Consider the following 24,572-nt stretch of genomic DNA (forward strand, 5'->3'; position numbering starts at 1 on the left):
ACATGAAGAAGTGAACAGCCAAGAGCCAAAAGGGGTGAGCCATGGAAATTCTTTCAATTTATTCAGGCCATTTCTTTCATCACTTCCTGTGCCTTCCTCTTAGTTTATGTGTCCAATCACAACAGATGCTTTTCTTAGGACTGCCTAGGCAGTCAGTCAATTCTGATTTGTCACCCATTTTTGCCCACATGGGTCACAGACCTCCCCACTTGAGAGTTAAGTGGAGTTGTTTATACTTTTGGTGATTAGATTTAAGAATGGGCAGGTAGATTTCATTATCACAATCCCCCCTGTGATAATTTGGGAGACTCATCTCCCCAATTGATCATTTGATGTAATTTGGTACCCCTAAAAATCTTCTAACTACATTAGTTAGAGATAAGAGGGAAATAGGAGAGAGAGAGAGCAAAACCAATGTTTTGCTAGATGCATTGATAAAAAGTCAATTGTGGGGCAATCCCATTTGGCATAAGAGTTTACAATTCAAAATAATTGTGTTCAATCTCCTTAAGTTCAATCAATTACTTATCCTGCATTGTCTTGATTCAGTGTGGGTTTTTTCAGGCATTTTTTCTGGGTCATCTTGATTCAGTGTAGGTATCTGCAGGCATCTTTCTCCAAATAGTTCATCTTCTGGATTCAAAGTAATTTCTCGAACAAAATTTTAAATCTTGGAATTTTGTAAAAAATACATAGGGTAAGATAGAATTCTATCTTACTGAGTATACTTGTTTTTCCCTCTCTGAGCCAGTTACAATGAGATGTAAAGTTTAAGCATTGCCTGTCAACATCCTTATGCTCCCCACTTTATAATGATTTTTCATACCTCTTTATGTTATATAATTTACCTCATTCTATCTCTCCCTTTCTTTCTCTCTCAGTGCAACCCTCTTTCAGCCCTTGATTGATTTTTTAACATCATTCATATGCAAACATATCATATCATACATATATTGCTACATATCATCACATTTACATACTTGCCATATCATTATATACATATCATCATAATCAGCTTACTTCACCCTCTTTGTGAGTAAATTCCTTTTATCTTCTCTTCTACTAAGAGTAATTTTTGAGAATTTTAGAAATCCTCTTTCCATGTAGATATATAAACATTTTGACCTTAATGAGTCCCTTAAATATTCTCTTTCTTATTTACCTTTTTGAGCTTCTCGTCTCGTGTTTGGACTTCATATTTTTTTGTTTAGGTCTGGCTTATTCCTCAGGAATATTTGGAAATCTTCTATCTTATTGGACACAAATTCTGGAAGAGCTCAATTAAGAGGCAGAGGAAAAGTGAGGAAGAGAAATGAAAGTAATGCGAGAAGAAATGAGCCAACTTAAAAAGAAGAACCAAAAACTGACAGAGGGAAAAACAGAGGAAAACGTGAAATATCTTATTGAAAAAACAATTGACCTAGAAAATAGATCTAGGAGAGACAATTTGAGAATTATTGGACTACCTGAAAGCCATGATCAAGAAAAATTCTTGGACATCATATTATAAGAAATTATCAAATATCCTCGAACCCAGAGATCCTCAAATAAGAAAATAAAATTGTAATTAAAAGAATTCACCGATCACCTCCAGAAAGAAATTCTCAAATGATAACTTCCAGGAATATAATTGCTAAATTCAGGAGCCACCAAGCCAAGGAGAAAATACATCAAGCAGCTAGAAGGAAACCCTTCAAATACTATGGAACTACAATCAAGACCATACAGGACCTAGTAGCTTCTACCTTAAAGAATCAAAAGGCATAGAATATGATATTCATGAAAGCAAAAGATTTGGGTTTACAACTCAGTCACCTATCCAGCAAAACTGAGCATATTCTTTCAGGGGGAAAAATGTACATTCAATAAGATAGAAGATTTCCAAATTCCTGAGGAATAAGCTCATACCTCTAAAGGCCACTGCCCCCACCCTCTGTGGGTAGTGCTAGGCAAATTGAAAGGCTGCAATTGGTTTCTGTGAAGAGGAGGTGAGACAGGAAGTGACATGGAGAAAGGGGTATAAAAAGAGACCAACATGGTCTGGGAGACCATTCCTTTCCTGGCATTTGGAGTGAGTGGCTGAGATTCCTTTCCTGGTGTTTGGAGGAGACTTTTCCCCTGGATCCTGCTTCAGTTTGTGGGGTGAGTGGCTGGGATTCCTGCCTTGGCTTTGGAGGAGGCTGCGCTGGTGGACTTCTCGCTGAAGGCTCCATGTGGAGATCGGACTTGGGGAAGCCCCTGCCAGGGGCTGAGTCGGACCTCACCAGAGAAGGGCTGGTAGGCTTGTTAAGGCTCTATCTTTTTTCTACATTTCTACTTTCACTCTTTCCACCTCTTTGTAAATAAAAACTGCTAAGTCATTTTGACTTAAGCTATAATATTTTTAAAATCGGCAACCACAATATTACTTTATAACTCTTGAGTTAAAACCTAAATTTAAGCCTTACACACCACCGTCATTCTCTTCTCCATTGTAATAGTTTTTTCCCCTGTGCCTATTTATGTGATTCAGTTCATCCCATTTTACATCTCTCTTCCTATTTCTCTCAGTGTAATCCTCTTTTTCTCCCTTTGATGTTTTTTGTATATCATCCTAAACAGTTTATTACCACACCCTCTGCCTATGTACATACTTCTTCTAAATATTATGATAATGAGTTACAAATATTATCTTTCCATGTAGTAATATAAACCATTTGATCTTATTGAATCCCTTAGATTTTTTTTCTCTTATTTACCTTTTCATGCTTCTCTTGAATTTTGTATTTGGACATCAGATTTTCTGTTTAGGTCTGGTCTTATCTTTAGGAATGCTTGGAAATCTTCTATTTTGTTAAATTTTTATTTATTTTTATTTATGTATTTTCCCATGAAAGAATACTGTCAGCCAGTAATTTTTACAAATAAAAATTGGTCTGGAGGAAGTGAGGAAGGAGAGAGAGATTTCATCTGTATTATTACTGATTCTTCATTTGGCTGGCTAAGGCCCTTACAATTAGGCTTTCCATAGATTAAGAGTACAGATAAGGGAGCAGCACTGAGAGAAAAACCAGCATCAAGATAGTTATGGAAGTCATGAGCTTGACTGGCCTTTCTGCCCTGTTCATAGCACCTGGAAAACACGGAGTTAGTCAACATCCTTTGTTGTCCTGTAAGAGATATTACTTAGCACTAAAGAGACTCACTGCTAAGGGGCAGCTGGGTAGCTCAGTGGATTGAGAGCCAGGTCTAGAGATGGGAGGTCCTAGGTTCAAATCTGGTCTCAGACACTTCCCAGCTGTGTGACCCTGGGCAAGTCACTTGACCCCCATTGCCTACTCTTACCACTCTTCTGCCTTGGAACCAATACACAGTATTGACTCCAAGATGGAAGGTAAGGTTTTTTTTTTTTTTTTTTTTTTTTTTTTTTAATAAATAAATAAAGAGACTCACTGCTAAGTGAAATATCTCCTGATTAGGTTGTATCATCAACCTTCCATCTTCCTTTTATTTCCCTTAGAAGACAGGACCAGCTTGCAGTCTTAAGATTTGGATACTGATAAATATTAAAAATGATAAAGGCTGGTATAATAATATAAATTAGTATTTTAATTAAAGCCATGTTTATAGATAAAATCATTAGACCACGCGCTTGTAAGCATTCAAAACTGCCACCTCCATTACTGTCTCCAGTCTGCTGCCCAAGAGAGCCTACTGGCAAAGAGGCCACTCCCTCCTAACCCCGGAGATTATATCCCTTCTCTGCATCGATGTAGGCCTCCCCAATGCCCAAAGACCCAGAAACGGAAACCAGTTGGACCATGTTGGATCACGGGAAATGTAGTTTTGATACATTTCCCATGTCCATAGAAATATATACACTTATAGAATGCATTTTCCAAATTTCACTTTTACAATACCTAAGCTCTTACAAACACTACTACTAAGGTTTATGGTATTAAATTCATATCTGCTGCATAGATATTCCAATGATTAACTAAAAACTTATAATAGTCAATTGTAGCTAATAGCCAGTTTCACAGATTACGTCAAAAAGTTTATAGGAAAAACCCATGTAAAATTAAAGTAAATGGAGGGAAGTATAAGGGGCTAAGTCATTTCTAAAAAATCACAACATAACAAATATTTTTTCCCTTTATTTGATATCTCTTTTGACAAATTGAAAACACCTTAGGAAAAAACTTTCTATGACTTAGGGAAACAATAAAGAAGTAAAAACATATTTATCACTTAAAAGGTAAGTAAACTCTTGTGTTCTATAATTTCTACTTGTATGATAGTCATGCACTTTGATTAGAAAAGAATTTCTGAAGTATTCCTAGAGACTGAATGTACATTTTAAATAATTTTCCCCTTGTCTTACAGAAAATAAAAATCCATGGCAAAATTATTAGATGGTGATATAAATCACATGTAATATGATACATTTTGTAAATCTGACTACCTTTTAATTTACATGGGGATATATTTTCCAAGGGATAGGTATTATCATAGGTAACAAATCCTGTCTCTATTTTTCAAGGTACTTTTTCAGAGGAGCAAGGGAAGAGAAATATCCTCTTCTTTCTGAATTCTTCCCCTTTCTTTGCAGATGTATTAGATGATATTTATGAAACAATGACTTATTTAAATCATGTAAACATGTCTAAATCAGTAAATGTGTAAGATTGAACTGCTTTTTTTCTGCCATTTTTTTGTTATAAAGGATGATTCTTTGAATAGGAAAGGGTCTAGGACAGTGATGGGCAAATTATGGCCCGCAGGCCAGATGCAAGCAGCCCCCTGAAATGTTCTCTCTGGCTGCCTCACATTATACAATACAATGAAACTTCAAAAGAGTTGCCTTAGAAACAGCCTGACAGATGAGCATTTCCTTTCCATCGGCACCCTCTTTAAAAAGTTTGCTCATTGCTGGTCTAGAAGAATATATTTTGGAAAAGGGCATTGTATAAACCAACATGAATAATTATTAAAAATACAGCCTAAATAAAAGCAAATTAAAAAAATAAAAGTTCACTGAACCCATAGTTGGTTGGCTCAGTTCTCTTCTCTTTTGGGGAACTTTTGGACATTTGCATTTCACATGATCTTGCAAATATCACTGACAAATATCACTGACAAATATCACTGACAATGGCCCAGCAATCCTATCTGCCAATTCTTTCAATACTAAGGGATAAAGTAGGGGCAGCTAGGGTGTGGGGGATAGAGTTCTGGGTCTGGAAGACCCAAGTTTAAATCTAAATTCAAGCACTCCTTAGCTGTGTGACCCTGGGCAGGCCACTTCACCTTCGTTTCCACATGGGTAAAATGGGGACAATAATAGCACCTTTCCCCAAGGTGGCTGAGATGACTAAATGAGACGATAATTGTAATGAACTTGGCACTGCAGATGGCACCCAATAGCTCTATGCAGATGATAGCTATTACTCTCATTTAAGGCCAATCGACTTGAATTCCCTCAGAGCAACTAAATGCTCTCAGAAGCTCCTTATTTACTTTGAAGGGTCACCATCCAGGACGGAGAAAACAGAAGCCCCAGGACGGAGTGATAATGCCTTCTGCCTCTTGTCAGGCGGCCCTGGCCCCGCTCCGATCCTCTGCTTTCCCCCAATATAGCCTTAAAACAAAAGACAAACCCAAGTCTATATCTTTCTGCCGTCCTGTCTCCCAGGTGTTGGGTTTAGTCCTCTGGTACAACGCCCGCCTCAGGCCCCCTCCCAGCCCGGTGCCCCCAGCTGTCTTGTTCTTCAGATCCGCCCTCCATGGCTCTTCCAGCTCCAGGAGCAGTACGTGCTCTGCGCATGCTCCAGACGCTCCGGGGTTTTCTTTCCCAGATAAATGGTTTCCATTTGGATCCTCCAGACTTTAGCGGGTGGGTGTGTCTCCCAGCTTACAGGAAGCGTTTAAGAAGTGCTGGCGGACTGGGGCAGGGAAGCGACACATAGGCGGCGTGGGGGTGAAGAGACTGCTAGTCTGGTTTAGGTTTCTAGGAGACCTACCACCCACAAGGTCTAAAATCCGGAGTTTTGGGAAATGGAGAGGGTAAAGCTCAGGAGCACCAAGGGAAAGAAAGGGCGGGGATCTCGGCCAAGAAGTGCCGTGATGGACATGGCAGGTAGGGCTCCATTCCAGGCCTAGCAAAGGGCCTGAGCCTTAGGTATGCGCAGAAGATGCTGCGGCCTCGGGACTACAACTCCCAGAAGCCTTTGCTCAAATCCGAACGTATTTTCCAACCCCAAGGAGGGAGCCACGATGGGTACATCCCTTTTTTGTCACTTCCGCCCCACCCTGTCGTTGCCATGCTTGACAGTGGCTATACCCCCTGATTTTTACTGATTGACCTGGGACAGAGTGAGCGGGAGGAGGTGCCAGGCCTAGTTGGAATCAGAGTGCTGGGGTGCGGCGGGCTCGGAGCACCGGGGGCTGGTCCGGGAACAGAGAGAGAAGGGGAGGAGCGTCAATCGGAGGGCGAATGGAGTCCTTGGGTGGGGGGCGCAGGCGCAGAGGCGAATTGGGGGTTTATTTGGGGGCGGAGCCGGATTCAGATCCCTCCTCAAACACCTCCCGCCAAGTGAACCCGAGTTTAGACCATCCAAGTTTGAGCCCTGGTGCAAAGATACTGGAGTGTGAACTCCTATCTACCTGTCCCTCTGGGCCTTAGTCCACACTCCCTGCAGCCTTCTCTCCCCCTTCTGGGTACCACCTCCACCAGGAAGCCTTCCCTGATGCTGATAAGAGCTCTCCTCTTCCTGAAATCACCATCTCTTCCTGTTTTATCCCTAAAGAGTTGAAAGACAGTCACCTCCAGGTGAGCCAGGGCTGTTTCCTTTGGCCCTTCCCCGGGACCCGGGTCTCTTCCCTGGTTTCCCCCCAAGTGAAGAAGTGAAAATCTTGTGTCCAGTGGGGAGGAGAAATCCGCAGCTCGAGCCCCGCTTCTCCTGGTGCCATTTCCTCCGTAGCTCTGTGTCCTGTGGTCTCTGCCCTCTCCCAGGAGGTGAGAGTCCTGAGAAGTGGGGATGGCGCCGGAGCCCCTGCCAGCCAGGCCCTGCCAGGTGAGTTCCAACGGCTTCTTTTCTGAAATGCCCTCTCTGGCAAAAGACCGGGGGCGCATTTCTTTTTCGTGTGCCTTAACCCTAGAAGTTGTGTCCTTCAGAGAACCATATAGTGAGGGCTAAAACACGCAGAGATTTTAACTATTTTCTCCCTTCAAAAAAATTGCTTTACATTTAGTTTATAGTTCAAAAAAAGTTTAAATTTTATTCCAGTTTTTTCCCTTTCTGGAGACCCATCCCCACTGATGGAGAAGCCAAGCAAACAGATACCCATTGTGCAGGTGAAGTCATTTGTATTAGCCATGTTGCAAAAAGAAAAACAAAGTGAAAAATAGCATCCTTCAATTTACATTTAAAATTCATCAGTTTCTCTCGTCATTTAATTTTTATAAATCATTGTGGTGTTCATGGTAACCAAGTCTTTCAGGGTTGATCTTTGTTACAATATTGCTGTTACTGTGTTACAGCGTTCTCTTGGTTCTACTCATTTTCCTTTCCCTCAGCTCATACATGACTTCCCATGTTTTTCTGAAATTCTCTTGCTCCAGGGCAGCTAGATACTAGCACAGTGGAAGAGTTGTGGGCCTGAAGTCTAGAGGACCTGGGATCAAAACACTTCCTGCCCTTGTGAACATGGGGAAGTCACTTAACCCCAATTGCCTCACCCCTACCGCTGGCCAGAATTTAAGGGTTAAAAAAAAAAGTAGTCGTCTTGCTCATCATTTTTTATAACACAACAATATTGCATTAAACTCCTATACCACAACTTGTGCAGCTATTTCCCATTCATGGACATCTCAATTTCCAATTCTTAACCACCACAAAAAAAACTGCTACATGGAGCAGTTTGTGTACACGTAGGTCCATTTTTCTTTTATTTCTTTGGGATAAAGACCTAGTAGTGATACTGCTGGGTCAAAGGGTATGTACACTTTTATAGCCCTTTTGGCATAGTTCCAAATTATTCTCCAGAATGGTTAGATCATTTCACATTTCCACAAAGAGTGCATTAGTGTCTCAATTTTTCCACATTCCCTACCAGCATTTATGATTTTTATTTTCTGTCTTTTTATCCAGATCTGAATCTGGTGCTTCTTTTCTCCAGACCTGAAGGATGGATGCCAGACATCCACTGAACCACCTAGCTGCCCTTCTTTAATATAGTTTTAAATCTGGTACTGCTAGGCTGAGTTCCTTCACATTTTAAAAAATTGATTCCTTTGCTATTCTTGACGTTTAGAGCTTCTTGACAAATTTTATTATTGATTTTTTGGGTAGTTTTTGGTAGATTGATATGACACTACATTAGTCTATTAATTTAGGTAGAATTGACATTTTTATTATTTTAGTTCAGCTTACCTATGAGCAATTAATATTTTTTCCAGATCTTTAGATCTGTCTTCATTTTTCTGAAAAGCCTTAGGTAATTAATTATGTTCATTTATTTAGTTTCTGGGTATATGTCTGAACAGATGGCTTCCCCTACTTTTTACTGTCTGAGATTATTTTAAATGGAATTTCTCTTTCTATCTTTTCCTCCTGGGTTTTATTGGTAATATACAGAAATGCTGATGATTTATGTTGGTTTATTTTATATCTTTCTACTTTGCTAAATAAACTTCTTCATTGTTTCCACTAGTTTTTAGTTGATTCTCTAGGGTTCTTATATCATGTGAAAAGAGTAACAGTTTTTCCCCCTTGTTTCTTATTGTTATTCTGAAGTTTCTTTTTCTTGTCTTAGTAATAACAATAGTTGATAATGACAATCCTTGTTCCACTTCTTATGTTCTTGGGAAGGCTTCTAGTTTTTTTGTATTACATCAAATGCTTGTTTTTGCTTTTAGATAGGCATTACTTCTCATTTTAAGAAATATTCCATTTATTCCTCTGCTTTCTTTTTTGATAGAAATAGTTGTATATTTTTCTGCAACCATTGATATTAATATGAATTTTACTGTTTTTGCTACTGATTTAGCCATTTTGCTTATAGTTTTCCTAATACTGAGCCAGTCCTACGTTCCTGGTTGTAGTGTATGATCTTTATGCTCCATTTCTGTAATCTTCTCTAATATTTTCTTTTACAGTTTTTGCTTTTGTATTCATTAGGTAAATAGGTTTGTTGCATTCTCTGTTTTAACTCTCCTTGGTTTAGTTATCAAAATATATTTATGTCATAGTAGGAATTTGGAAGGATTCCTTCTTTACACATTTTTTCAAACAGTTCTGGTTCTAGGAATTTTTTTCTTAGGGAGTTTATTCATGGCTTGTTCAATTTCTATTTCTCAGATAGGATTTTTAAAGATATTTCAAATTCTGTAAATCTGGGCAATTCATATTTTTGTGAAAAGGTTGTAGGAATTCATCCATTTCATTAGATGATCAGTTTTATCCACATTCTTGGGCAAACTAGCTCCCAGTAATTGCTTTAACTTCATCTGTATTGGTGATGCATTCATTCTTTTTAATTTTTTTCATGAAAATTCATGTTTATTTTTGATTTCTAGAGCAGGGTCACTAGCTGATTGGGAAGGGAAGTGGGGAAGTGAAGCCCTTCTTCTAGCCCCATTGGCATCTGCCATTCTTCCCCTCAGTCAAGCCCCTCCTCTGCCTTAGTGACTACACATCCCACTGTCAGGACCATGGGAAGCAGGTGGAAGGGATACATAGCTGCATCTTAGAAATAGCAACGGTAGGGGTTTGAGGAACCCTGACAAGCACACTTTGTCTCTCAGAGTAGAGGAAGGCTCCTTTCGGACCTGGGTCTTGGCATGATTAAGCTTTGTTGTTGGCCTATTTGGCCATCTTGTTAGTATTAATGGACTTGTAGAATTTGTTAGAGTGTATATAGATGGCAGTTTTCTTCAGAGCTTCAAAGTGAGCAAAGAAAACTTTCAGGTCTGAGAATTTATCCAGGCACTTTGACTCAAACATTTGGTTTTAATCTAGGAAATCACACATGAGGAATTCTATGAAAGTGATCTTGTCCCCTGCAAACCATGTCTGTTATCCTAGGAAATTGAAAAGAGCTTCAGCTATCCTGGGAGCTTCTTCAGATACTTAGGTTTCAATTTCTTGAAATCTGGTCTGTAAGACACCCAAACCTGGTGATGTTGCTTGTTTTCAATTGTTAAACCATCCTTACCAACCTGGTATAAATCTAATTTTGTCATAATAAATTTCTGTAGTCAGTTGTAAAAGATTTTATTTCAATTTAAAAAAAATAGATTTTCATTAACATTGAATAGTTGAGGGGCATCTAAGTGGCTCAGGGAATTGAATATCAGATTTAAGAGTTGGAAGAACCTAGGTGTAGATCTGGCCTCTGGAGGGTGTGTGTGTGTGTGTGTGTGTGTGTGTGTGTGTGTGTGTGTGTGTGTGTGTGTGTGTGTCAGTCTCACACTTTGGGCAAGTCACTTAAGCCTTTTGCCTTGCCCCCTTGTTCTTCTATCTCAGAGTTGTTACTAAGACAGAAAGTAAAGATGTGAAAGAAAAATAACAATAGATAATTTTAATTTAGCCTTGCCTACTAGTTTGGGAACTAGGACTATATTCGTCATATTTAAGAATCTGATAGTGTGCTTTCCTTTTTAATGTTTGAGAATAATTTGTGTAATATGGGTATTAAGTGTTCCTTAAAAGTTTGATGTAGGTCATCTGTCAATCTATCAGAACCAGAATTTTTTTTTTTCCTTTGGTAGTTCCTTTTTCACTTAGGTTGTTTTCCTTTTCAGGTTCTAGATACTTAAAATTTCCATTTAGTTTTCTGTTAATTTAGGAATTTTATGTTTTTGAAGGTAACTATATTTTTTATATTTTGAGCTTTAAAAAAACAATTTTGTATAGTAGGTATTGGATATTATTTTAATTCTGATTTTGCTGTTTCATCTTGTTCCTTATGTACTTCGTAATTTTGGGTTTCCCCACCTCTTTTTAACCAAGTTGGCTGAAGCTTTATCAATTTTGTTACTCTTTTAAAAGAACTTGTTTTATTTTTGTATGTCATTTCTTTTAATTTCTAACATTTCTTTTCTTACATTATCTCCTCCTTTGTTATTATTTGTTATTAGTTTTTCTAACTTTCAAAAATGCATATTAATCCTCTCCTTTTCAATTTTTACTATATGTTTTTAAAGATAGAATTTTTCCTCTGAGAAAATATACTTTATCATTTCATGCCTAATATATTTCCTTTTCTAGTCCTTTTCTTTCCTACTTAAAATCAACAAACCTGAACAAAACCTCACTTAAATCTTGTGGCTTTTTTCGTTGCTCCTTCTATCACCCTTGAAGACAGTAGGATTCTGAAGATACTTCTTTCTTTGCCTGTACTTGTATATTTGAGGGTAAGAATTTCATTGTTATTTAGCCACTTTTCCAGTGGCATAAACTTCACTTTCTCTTTCTATTGTGTTTTTTACTTTTAAGTATTCTTTTTAAATGTGGTTTGTTCCTCACACATATTGGAAAGTCCTCTTTTATTAAAGATTCTTGTTTTTTTTTCCATGTAGGATTAAACTCAGTTTTGTTATTCTTGGTTGTAAATTTTTACATTTTACTTTCTGGAATTTCATACTCCCAAGATTTTCCCCTTTTTACAAGATAGTCTTATGGGGATCCTGATGGAGGTTCCTTTGCACTTTGAACTCTTTTATTCTGGCTGATTGCTTTTTTTTTTCCTTCCTGGAAGCTATTCCTGTTGGTTTTAAATTTTTTGTTTTTATTTCAGGGGATAGAGATTGAATCTGCCCAATCTTTCTTTGATTTCTGGATCTCAAGTGTCTAGAAAGTTTTATAATTTCTTAATATAGTAAATAGATTTTTTGTTTGGTTACATCTTTTGGGGAGACTGCTGTTTCTTATGTTATCTCTCTTGAGCTTGCTTTCTCTCAATTTTTTTCAGTTTTGACTTTCTAATACTCTGTCCTGTTGTCTTATAGAATAATGGAGTTTTGCTTGCTCATTCTGTTTTTCAGGGGATTACCATTCCAGTAACTTTTTCTTATTTCTACCTTCTATTCTAAGCTCTTTGTCCTTCCATTTTTTTTCCCTCAAGAGCTGTAACTTCATTTTTTAATCTCTTGCTTCATTTCTTTTCACCATGTGCCGGCCCTGTGCTACATATATACCAACAAGCAGACATAAATACAAGCAAATAGAAAGCTAGCCCTTGCCCTCAAGGAGCTTACTGGGGGAAGAAAGTATACAAAAGGGAGCTGAAAAAAATTTGGATTAGGGAAGAGGAAGATGGTTCCACAGAGATATGATGTCAGAATTGGGAAAGTGAAAAGCAGAGCCAGGATGGGAATGAAGCCTGGCTGTTCCGGACCCTTCCCAAAATGGAGGTCCCAGGAGTAACTGCACAATAGGAGGAGGCCAGTATGTCAGAGAGATGTTATTGGCCAAGGTCTGAAAGAATGAGAGTTCTAGGGTGGGAGGCCAGCTGAGACACAGAAGGAAGGGCTTGAAAGAAATAGAGCCAAATGGAGAATGATTATCCTCTAGCTCTTCTCAAAGTTCTTGTGCCCAAACTGTTCTTACTTTGGAAGCTTTCCTTGGATTGATTGAGCTTTTCTCTTTTTTTTAAGAATTGTTATGAATAAAAGTTAATATTGGAGACTATGCACTAAATTTATGAGTATTTATTAGTAAAGAGAAAGACAGTGAGAAATAAGATTTCCAGCCTGTCAAACTCAGTCTCCAGCAACTCCTGGATTCAGAGTTGTCCCTCTGCTGCGCTGCTTGCCAGAGCTGGCCAGAGAAAGAGCTCCTTCCTGCTTCTGTGGACTCTTTTATCTTGCCCATGACATTACACCCACTTTCAATTGGACAGTCTGAGTCATGTGTTTCTGACATTCAGGCATGTAATGCCACTCTGACTGGTCAGGCATCTCACATGCCATGCTGACAAATTAAAACACATGACTCTGTGACCCCTATTAGATGAGTCTTCCGGGATCTGGTGGCCCCCATGGTATTTAATTCATATAGGTTACTACTTTTAGTGGAGCAGAGGGAAAGGTTTGAACCTCTTGGGCTTATGTTACTAACTTCTTTTTTATTCTGAATTTAAGGAGCCTCCCCCAGAAAATCCTGTTTCCATATACAAAGAACAGAAAAAGAAAATTATTTGTGAGATCCAAAATCTTTATTATGGATAGCTTCTTTAAAATATATATTTGTAATAAATTCAACAAGTGACTTTTAAAGCTATCCTCTTTTCCTTTTGAACTTTCTTCTTTTCTCTTCTGTACATTTAAAAAAATGGATTAATGGGCTTCTTTTTCTTTCTTTCTGACTATCTCAAGCTCCCTTCCTCTTAAATCACCTCCTGACCAGTGAAGAAAGAAATACATAGTGCTTATAGCCAAGAATTGTCACAAAAACCAAATTCATGCATTTGTCATCACTTTTCTGTCTGAAAATGGTAGCAAGTTTAAACATCACTGTTGTGGCGTCTTGGTTGGCCATTTCACTGTGTTCTCATTTATAAATTTTTTTTCTTGGTTCTGCTAGTTTCCCTCTTCATAACTTCATACAAGTCTTCTGAGTTTCTCTGAAACTTTATCTTTCATAATTTCTTGAGGCACAATAATATTTCATTGCTTTTTCTTGCATTTGATCAATTCTTCTCCAGTTGATGGTATCCCTTTGTCCTGAGAACATTGCTATAACAGAAAGCCATATTACAAATACTTTTGTACTTATGATAACTTTTCCTTTTTGTTTTCGAATGTAGAGGTCTGTAGGTGCTGATAGGTCAAAGAATATATATACTGTTGAGTAGTTTTTTGTCATCATTCCAAATTACTTCCTATAGTGGCTCTGCTGATTCACAACTCTACCAGCATAAGTATTTTATGCATTTATCAACAAAAGAGAGGGAAGAAAGTAATTAATTTTACCTGGAACTCATGGAAGGTAGCAGTCTGTAAACTCGTAGTAAGTTCTTATTATGTGTCAGGTACTGAACTAAGTGCTGGGGATACGAATAAGAAAAAGAAAGACAGTCCCTTCCTCAGGTAGCTTACAATCTAATGAGGGAAGACAGTACACCAAAGGAAGCTGAAAAGGAGGAGGATAGGGTTCCCAGGTTGGGGGCATGATATTGTTGGGGTTGGAAAAAAGCAGAATTTTTTTTCTGGCCATTCTTTATTAATGAGAATTCCGTTTGCTTGCAGTGCTTTTCTATCCTAAGGAGTACTCTGATTAATATTTTTAAGACCACTCAGTTGTGGCCTTGGTCTGTTTATGTAGAAAAGTTGTCAAAGCCTGGACCAGTGAGATGTGGATGAAGAGAGAAAGGGGGGACCTACCTTAGTAGCAGAGTACAGGATTATTATTTGAAGGAACTGGGCATGTTTAATTTAGAAGAGAAGACTTAGGGTTACATGAGAGTTCTCTTCAACTATTTCATTTTCATTGTTTTATTTCAGCAGGTTGAAAAGGAATTAGGCATAGAACTTTTTGAGCTCAGAGGGCAGAAGTAGGAGCCACTGAGCACCTTGTTAAAAGAAAAACATAACTGGGGGCAGCTGGGTGGCTCAGTGGATGGAGAGCCAGGCCTAGTGACAGGAGGTCCTAGGTTCGAAGCAGGCCTCAGACACTTCCCAGCTGTGTGACCTTGGGCAAGTCATTTGACCCCCGTTGCCCACTCTTACCACTCTTCCACCTATGAGCCAATACACAGAAATTAAGGGTTTAAAACAAACAAACAAACAAAAAAACCACAACACATTTAAAATTGGTCATTGGATCCATTAACAGCAATAAGCATTTATTAAGCATCTAGTATTTGCCAAGCACTGTGCTAAGTGCTGAGAATACAAAGGAAGCAAAAATAGCCCCTGCCCTCAAGGAGCTCAGAGTCTTAATGAGAGAAGAATTCTAAAGGGTCTGCTCTGTACCAGTCATTATAGTGGGTGACAGATAAATAAATGAAATAATCTGTGCTGGCAAGGAGTTTACATTCAAGCTTCATAACGGTCAGAGCTATACCTGGATACGCACAAATATTTTTGGTGTTTCAGGAATCAATGACATTCAAGGATGTGGCTGTAGAATTCACCTGGGACGAGTGGGGACATTTGAATCCATCTCAGAAAAAGATGTACAGGGATGTGATGTTGGAGAACTATAGGAACTTGGTCTCTTTGGGTAAGAACAATTTCTTCTCTGGAGTCTTGATATATGGTTTGGAAATTTTGAAGATTTTAACCATTATTCTTTGACATGCAAAAGGAAGATATTCCTAAAACTATTGTAGCCAAAAGACAGAGTACTTGTGCTGTCTGTTTCCAGGGAAAAGGTCTTTGCCACTATGCCTGGAAATTGAATTATTGATATGTTGTTATCCTTGAGAATATATCTTCCCCTCTCTTTTACTTCAACTCCAAGATTACCTGTTTAATCCCAGTTTAAGTATCATCATACACAAAGTGTTCCCATTGTCTAAGCAGGGAGAGAATCAAATGAACTATTTTGCCTAAGGCTTACTCTATAATCCCATTCCCTAATAATATAAAATATCCTTCATTGGTTATTTTTACTATCCTTGGAGTCTTGCTAGCATGCCTATTATTTTTCCCAAAGAAAGATTGAAGCAGTTTTGAAATCAGGTGTAATGGATGCTTTTTAAAATACAAGTTCTTTCCCTAATATACTCCCCACCTAAAAATATCCCTTCCACTCTCTCTAATCACGGTTGGGAAAAAAACACAACAAACTCAGATATGATCAGATAACATCACCAGTGCTCTTGATGTTAGAAGATAAATTCTGCAACTTTATAATTTTCCCACCTTTCTATTAAGAATTAGAAGGAATATTTCATTTATTTAATTCATGGTAGAATTCTGAGATGACTATCCTTTTTGAGCCCTTTTTATTTTTAATGAACAGGATTTTCAGTTTCCAAACCAGATGTGATCTACCAATTGGAAAGAAAAGAAGCATTTTGGAGACCACAGGCAGATATTCTAAGAAGCAACTGTCCAGGTGACTACATAAAAATCAAGTAGATGAGTCATTGCATTGTTGGTCATTTTTGGTCAAAGCTCTTATAAAATTCAATGTGACCTTATTAAATCTTCTCTGGCCTGTTGAGAAGAGCTGGAATTTTAAAATTTCACTTCATAACTCATTACATTTTGTTGTATTTCTTTACTCAAATGCACCTCCATTCTTAAAAGAAGTTGTTGCCTCAGGAAGGAGTAGATATTTTTTTTCTATTCATTGGAAATTATCTTATGCTGCATTCACCTGCCTCACTTACATGTAGTCATTCTCCCTTTTAAATAAAAACATTATATAAAATCTTAACAACATGTTCTTTTTGCTTCTCAGATCCCTTCTGTCATTTCTTCTGTGTTGCTTTTATAATTATGTTACTTTGCTGCTATCAATTTTAAAAATATCTAATCACAATCTCATTCCTCTTCAGTCTATCATTTTGTCATTCTCTTTTTCTTTATGCTTTCAAATTATGCTTATAAAGGCATGATAATATATGTGCATTTTTAATATTTTACTATTTCACAAATGCTTTTGTGATTATTTTTTATTGAGATCTTTGTTTGCTTTCAATAACTTTTTTTAAAATATAGGCCTAGTAGTGAAATTAAAGTCATCTATTTTTTGTGAATAGTCTTATTTCCTTTATTCCATTCAAATGCCAAGCATTTACTATAGGGTAATGGCTTTTTCTCTCTTCCAGGTAATTTTGTCCCAAATCAATTCATTTTTATATGTTTCCTATGAGTAATCATACTTTCACATAAGAGGTAAACTGTGATCCCTAATGGGAAATCAAAAAAATAGCTCTAAAACTTCTAAGCAACTAGGAACCCTTAGGAAAGGGAAGGAAAGGCAGGGCTAATCACCTTTTTATTCTTATTTTCAGAGAGCAAAGAATTTACTGAAGATAATCCTTATGAATGTAGTGAATATACAAAGGCCTTCAGGAGCAGAGAACATCTTGTGCATCAGAGAATTCATACTGGAGAGTTTTTTTATGAATGTAAGGAGTGTGGGAAGACTTTCCACTGGAATGCAGAACTTATTCGACATAAAAGAATTCATACTGGAGAGAAACCTTATGAATGTACTGTATGTGGGAAGGCCTTCAGTATGAAGGCAAATCTTACTCGACATCAGATTATTCATACTGGGGAGAAACCTTTTGAATGTAATGAATGTGGGAAAGCCTTTAGACAAAAAATACAGCTTTGTGTACATCAGAGAATTCATAATCGAGAGATTCCTCTTGAATGTAAGGAGTATGGGAAGACCTTCCTCTGCAACTCAGAACTTTTTGAACATCAAAGAATTCATACTAGAGAGAAACATGAATATTGTAAATATGGTAAGACCTTCAAGAGTAACATGCAACTTAATGTTCATCAGAGAATTCATACTGAAAAAATTCATGAATATAAGAAATGTACCTCCCATCTTAATCAGTCTCAGAGAATTCATACTGGAGAGAAGCCTTATGAATGTAGCGAATGTGGGAAGGCCTTCAGGAGGAAGTCACAACTTACTGTGCATCAGAGAATTCATACTGGAGAGAAACCTTATGAATGTAGTGAATGTGGGAAAGCTTTTAGACTGAAGGCACACCATATGCGGCATGAAGGAATGCACACTGGAGAGGAACCTTATGAATGTAGTGAATGTGAGAAAACCTTCAGGAGTAAGATACGACTTACTATGCATCAAAGAATTCATCCTATAAAAATTTGTTATGAATGTAAGGAATGTGGGAAGGCCTTCCATCACAACTCAGATCTTATTAAACATCAGAAAATTCATAATGGAGAGAAACCTTACGAATGTAATGAATGTGGAAAGGCCTTCAGGAGGAAAGCACATCTTACTGTGCACCAGAGAATTCATACTGGAGACATTCTTTATAAATGTAAGGAGTGTGGGAAGGCTTTCCTTTACAACTCAGCATTTATTATACATCAAAGAATACATACTGGAGAGAAACCTTATACATGTAGTGAATGTGCAAAAGCCTTCAGGAGTAAAACACTACTTACTGTGCATCAGAGGATTCATACTGGAGAGATTCTTTATGAATGTAGGGAATGTGGGAAGGCTTTCGCATATAACTCAGAACTTATTCGACATCAAAGAATTCATACTGGAGAAAAACCTTATGAATGTAATTTATGTGGAAAGGTCTTTAGGAGACAGCAACATCTTACTGTGCATCTGAGAATTCATACTGGAGAGAAACCTTATAAATGTAGTGAATGTGGGAAGGCCTTTAGGAGGAAGACAGAACTGACTGTGCATCAGAAAATTCATACTGGAGACATTCTTTATGAATGTAAGGAATGTGGAAAGACTTTTCCCTACAACTCAGCATTTATTGTACATCAAAGAATTCATACTGGAGAGAAACCTTACACATGTAGTGAATGTGCAGAGGCCTTCAGGAGTAAGACACTACTTACTGTGCATCAGAGAATTCATACTGGAGAGATTCTTTATGACTGTAAGGAGTGTGGGAAGACATTCCCCTATAACTCAGAACTTATTCGACATCAAAGAATTCATACTGGAGAGAAACCTTATGAATGTAGTGTATGTGGGAAGGCCTTCCACCGGACTGTACATCTTACTCGCCATCAGAGCATTCATACTGGAGAGAGACCTTACAAATGTAATGAATGTGGGAAGACCTTCCGACTGAAGATACATCTTACTCAACATCAGAGAATTCATTCATAAGAGAAGCCTTAACAGTATAATGCATATGGGAAGGCTTTTAGGTTGAGGACACTATTTTATATTCAGTAAAGATTTTATCCTAGAGAAAATCCTGATGTTAGGGGTGTGGGATGACCTTTTATTGCAACTCACATTTTACTAAAAATTAAAGAATTAATACTGCAGAGAAATCTTATGAATATAGTGCATATGGAATGCATTCAGAAGGAAGATGTCCTTCTGAACTGCCCATCAGAAAATTCACACTGGAGAGATATTTTTGAGTGAGAGGAGTATGGGAAGACCTTCCAAAATGACTTAGATCTCATTCAACTTCAAAGAATTCATAATGGAGAGAAACTTATGTATGTACTATATGAGGGAAGGTTTCCACCCTTCCACTCAAATGTAGATCTCCTTCAACATCATAGCACTCATATTAGAGAGAGATCTTATGAATGTAATGAGCACGGGAAATCCTTTATACTAACAAAACACCTTCCTCAGCATCAAAGAATTCATGCTGGAGAAAAACCTTTTCTGTGTAATCCATGTGGGAAGGCCTTTAGACCAAGGGCAGTAGGCCATGAGAGAATTCATAATAGATCCCTCATGAGTGTGGAAAGACCGCACAGTTGACTAGTCTGTGATTCCTTGGATTCAGTTCAGAGTCCTTATTTAGCCACCATGAGAGAAGGAGGTAATATGTTCTCCCTGCAGAGGCCTCTAATGGAGCAAAAATTTAATATTCTCTGATGGGCTTCCAGAGAGAAAGAAGTTATGCTGGCTGAACTATAAGATATGGAGTGGGTAGTGGTATTGGGAGAGCCTTGGTACTAATTTAGATCCCTGTGCAAATGACATCTAAGAGGTTTATAGATAACCTCTTATCCATCAGATGAGCTTGATGTGTGGTAAATAATTTTTGACTGCTTGAGGAATGTAAAGTGATCTGAGCTGTGTTCCTGCAATTGTTTCTTCTGCTCATATCCATTAGGGTAGCCACTGTGAACCATAAAGATTTGCAATCATTAATTAAATCAAAACATCACAAGGTCCTGTGGTAGATTTTGACACAATGTGATTTCTTCCCAGTTCTCTGAATGTCAAAGTGAAGAAATTCAGTGAAATGCAGATGAACAATGGAAGTAACTATGACTCTCTTGAGGGAGACCAATACCTTGACATGTAATTAACAACATATGAAAAGATGATGAGATTCCCATTATGATCAAGTGTTATTAAAATGGAATTTTTAGAAGAAAAAATTGAAGCTATCAATCATCATATGAAAAAATATAGAGAACTGCAAATTAAAACAACTCTTAAGGTACCACCACATACCTATCAGATTGGCTAATGTGATAGAGAAGAAAATGACAAATTCTGGAGGGAATATGGTAAAAAGAGATACTAATTCATAATTGTTCAACCGTTCTAGAGAACAATTTGAGACTATACCCATAGGATTATAAAACCGCATTCCCCTTTGGGTCAGCAAAACCACTATTAGGTCTGAATCCCAAAGACATCAAAGGAAAAGGACTTCTGTGTACAAAAATATTTAACACAGGTCTCTGTGTGGTGTCAAAGAATTGGGAATTGAGGAATTTTCTATCAACTGGCAAGTGGCTAAACAATTTGTGATATATGATTGTGCTGGCATATTGTTGTGCTATATGAAATGATTAGGAGGATAGTTTTAGAAAAACCTATTAAGCCTAAATGAACTGATATGGAGTGAAATGAACAGGAGATCATTATACATAATAACAGCAATATTTTAATGATGATCATCTTTTGATAACTTAGCTACTCTGATCAAGATAATGATTTAAGACAGTTCTAAAGAATTCATGGTGAAAAATGCTGTCCACCTTCAGAGAAATGAACTTACATAAATTAATATATAATTTTTTGTTTTTCTTGCTTTTTTAATGATAGAGCTAATAAACATGTTTTGTATGATTTTACAAATATAATTAATATATTGCTCACTTTCTCAGTGGCTGGTGGGAAAATTTGGAAGTCAAAATATTTTCAAGATTTTAAAAAATAGTTTTTTTGAATGATGGAAAAGAAAGGATTTGTAATCACCCATCATCTGGGCCATATTCTTGAACTCTGAGACTTGGGTCTTTCTATAACAAAGAAGAAAAGGCCAGGATTTCTGCCTGCTTCCTTGAACCACAATGACCTGCCTGCCAATTCTAGCCAGAGGGTATTAAGTCCAATGGGGGCCAATTCTCCAAGATTCAAACCTGGACTCTAGGATGATGGAATGGTTAGTGAGTGACTAATGCACATATAGCCAGAAGTTGTCTTTACAGCCCATTCAACTAATCCTAGAAGAGAGTTTCTTGATCTTTTCTGCCTCAGAGCTGGGAATGATCTTCAAAACACTATATACTAGCCCATTGTTCTACCACTCCCATCCCTTCAACCTCAAGTGTCTGGAGCTGCTGCTTTCTTCAGTGATTTTGCAGCTTCTTCCCACTTCCTGGTAAAGATAGGTTACAGTCACTGTGGTAGATTTCAACAGGAGAGATGAAGCTTTTTAACAGAATGACATGATTTGAGCTATGATTTAGGAATATAATTTTGCTAATTATGTAGAAAATGTGTTGGAAAGGAGAAAGACTTCCTGTGTGATTGTTTTGGTTTGGCTGTATGATATTATCCTATGGGGAACTAAGTGTGTGGGTTCCCTACATTAATCAAGATGGACAACTCCTTTGTAAATTATTATCCTGGACAAATCATGATTCCAGAGGACTGAAGAAAAGTATGATACTAATCTCCTTCCAGAAGGGCAATGGGTTTACCATACAGAATAGGACTTACATTTTTGGATATAACTAATATGGAAATTTATTTTGATGGACTATATATGTGTGTGTGTGTGTGTGTGTGTGTTGTGAAGGTTTTACTTTTCTTTGTTAAATTAGGGAGAGAGGAGGAAGGAGAAGAAAAAATAATTTCCTAAGAAAATTATAATTTTAAATAAACTGCTATGAAAGTCTGTCTAGAGGATGCCCAGACCTTCTGAGCTAGAATATTTATAGGCCAGCATTACATATAGAATAAAACAAAGAGAATTAAGTACAAATAAATAGCAAAAATAAATTCAAAGGAATGGCAGTGATGGGCCAAATAGAGAAGTTTTGGGTATTTATACTCCCTTCATATTTCCATGCCAACATAGTCTTATTACATGTGTTTATCAGTTTGTATTACTTTTTTCCTAAAAGTTAAGAAAAACAGTAAACATTGTTTTAAAAATTTTTTTACATTTATGCATTTTACATTGTTTCAACTTATATGAATTTAAAATTTAGGTTTTATGCTAAATATGAGAATTTTAAAGTAATATTATGGCTGCTGATTTTAAAAATTAACTCTTAAGTCATGAATCTGTTAGCCGTTCTTAACAATTTAGTTTAATAGAGATATAGTAAAAGAGAGAAATGTAGGAAGAAAGTAGAAAGTATTATCTAGCTCAATGATGGGCAAACTATGGCCTGTGGGCCAGATGCGGCCCCCTGAAATGTTCTATCCAGCCCTGTGACATTATTCCTAATCTGACAAATACAATGAGTTGGATACAATACAATGAAACTTCGAAAGAGTCGTCTTAGAAACAGACTGACAGATGAGCATTTCCTTTCCTTTGGCCCCCTCTTTAAAAAGTTTGCCCATCACTGGTCTAGCTAGATACCCTATAATTTCTGTTCAAAGAAGTTCCGCTTACCACCCAGCAAGGGCTCCCTCAAGTCCCAATCTCCACATAGAGTTGTGGTAGTCTCTTAAGCCAGGAGGTGTCTTCAGCAAGGGTTCCATTAACTAAACCTCTTCCTTTGGCTCCAGTCACTCACCCAGTAGGCCTCCAGTGCAGAAAGCTCCAGCCCAGCAGAATCCTCCAGGAGAGTCTCTTACTCCAGTCCAGCTTACCAATGCAGAGTGCATCACTGAATCCTCGAGCTGGCCGTTTTAAAGCAATTTTCTTGATGTTATTTCCTGTCACTTCCTCACTTTATGGAAACTAATTGCAATCTTTCAATTTGCCTAGCACTGCCCAAGGGGTGGAGCAGTGACTTTTGGAGGTGTGAGCTTACTCTAGTAAGTGATTTATGAACTCTCTTAATTATTGTCAAGTAGGGGTACTTTAAGTTCTTGATTTGTTTAGCTAAAAATAGGCAAGGGGAGAGTTAATCCTATTGTCACAATCCCCCCTGTGATTCTTTGGGAGACTGGTTTCCCCAATGAATCATTTAATATAACCAGCTTATACCTCTAAAGATGTGGCTAAAGGTGCATATAATATTGCACTTTCTAAGAGGAAACTACAATAGTTGGAGATAAGATGGAAATAGAAGAGAGAGAGCAAAACCAATGTTCGCTAGGAGCATTGACAAAAAGCCAATTGGGGGCAGTCCCCTTTGGCATAAGAGTTTACATTTAGAATAAATTATGTGTTCAGTCTCCTTCAGTTCAATCAATTACATCCCAAAGTTCATTCTGGATCTTATGATGCAGAGCTTTATGGCACTTTCTTCAAACTTTATTTTCTTGATTTGAGTAGTTAGCGAGCTCCTTTTCCTGAAATTTCTCTCAAAAAATTTTAAAATCTTGGATTTTATAATAATTATACAAATCACATAAAGAAGTTTTTTTGTTTTTAAAAGAAATTACTTGTAGGGAAATTGCTTGCTAAAGTCCTCTATGGCCAAAAGCATTTTATGAAAGGTGAAGGATGCTCTTTGAAATGATAGCTATTTTAGTTTTTTTTTTTTTAATTCAGGTATAGACCCTGTTTGAAGCAGCAGAACTGCTTGAATCCATTTAAATCAGTAGGACTTTTATAATCCCCTCTGACCTCAGGAGCAGCATTTGCTCCATTATCTGTATCCTTCCTTGCCAATCTGAAATATGAGCCCTTTAGTGAAGACAGAAAGCTTGAGAAGATTTTGTGATGAGATGACTGTATCAAATTAAAGGCAGTGTAAAGGAATTGAACCATTCATGGGGCTGCTGGGTTGGATCCTAGTTCTTTAAACTCTTCCAGAGTTCATATATTCCTTTGGGTATAGATTACTCATCATTTCATCCTTATTGTCAGTTTAGGGGAGCGGGAGAGAGCCAGAACATCACATAAAGGAATGGATAAGATCTGGAGAAAATACGGTCTAATGGTAATGTTATACCTTGGAGTCAGAGAACACAGTTCAATGTCCCAGTTCTGCTACTTACTTCCTATGACTGAAGGCAAATGGCCTAACCTTTCTGCCCCTTAGTTCTTTCATTTTATAATGAAGGGCTCTTGAGGAGTAGAAAAATTAGATTAAGGATTAAATTTTCTTTGATGAAGTTTAGGAAATACCATTGAATTATGTGACATCTGATATAAATCCTTTAAAAATTCAGCTAGTAACACTTGTCAGTTAATTCTAATAAGGAAATAGGGGAGCTGTTTAAATAGACTAATATGGATGCAGGGCAAACTCATCTTAGGTTTTTATTTACCTTACTTTCCTTTTTAAAAATCAATGCAATGTATTGGTTCAAAGGCAGAAGAGTGGAAAGGGCTAGACAATTTGTGGTTAAATGACTTGTCCAGGGTCACAAAGCTAGGGAGTGTCTGAGGCCAGATTTGAAGCCAAGACCTCCCATCTCTAGGCCTGCTTTCAATCCACTGAGCCACCTAGGTGCCCACTCATCTTAGATTTTTAAGAGGCAATTATAGATATTAAAAATGAGAACAGTTGACTGGAGAGAAACACAAAAGAATGGCATGCCTAT

The 24,572-nt window shown here is 37.5% G+C and overlaps 1 protein-coding gene across 1 annotated transcript in view; it reads left to right on the top strand.

Moving 5' to 3' along the window:
* Positions 1-18,794, top strand: part of LOC123233177 (zinc finger protein 850-like) — a 282,653-nt gene extending 263,859 nt beyond the window's left edge. The window contains exons 6-9 of the mRNA XM_044659326.1: positions 17,076-17,269; positions 17,498-17,651; positions 17,904-18,239; positions 18,696-18,794. Of these exons, the coding sequence (XP_044515261.1) occupies positions 17,076-17,269; positions 17,498-17,651; positions 17,904-18,239; positions 18,696-18,794 (783 nt within the window). The remainder of the gene's footprint in view (positions 1-17,075; positions 17,270-17,497; positions 17,652-17,903; positions 18,240-18,695) is intronic.
* Positions 18,795-24,572: the final 5,778 nt, after the last annotated feature.

The sequence above is a fragment of the Gracilinanus agilis genome, chromosome 2 (assembly GCF_016433145.1).
Source record: "Gracilinanus agilis isolate LMUSP501 chromosome 2, AgileGrace, whole genome shotgun sequence".
In the NCBI taxonomy this organism is placed as follows: domain Eukaryota; kingdom Metazoa; phylum Chordata; class Mammalia; order Didelphimorphia; family Didelphidae; genus Gracilinanus; species Gracilinanus agilis.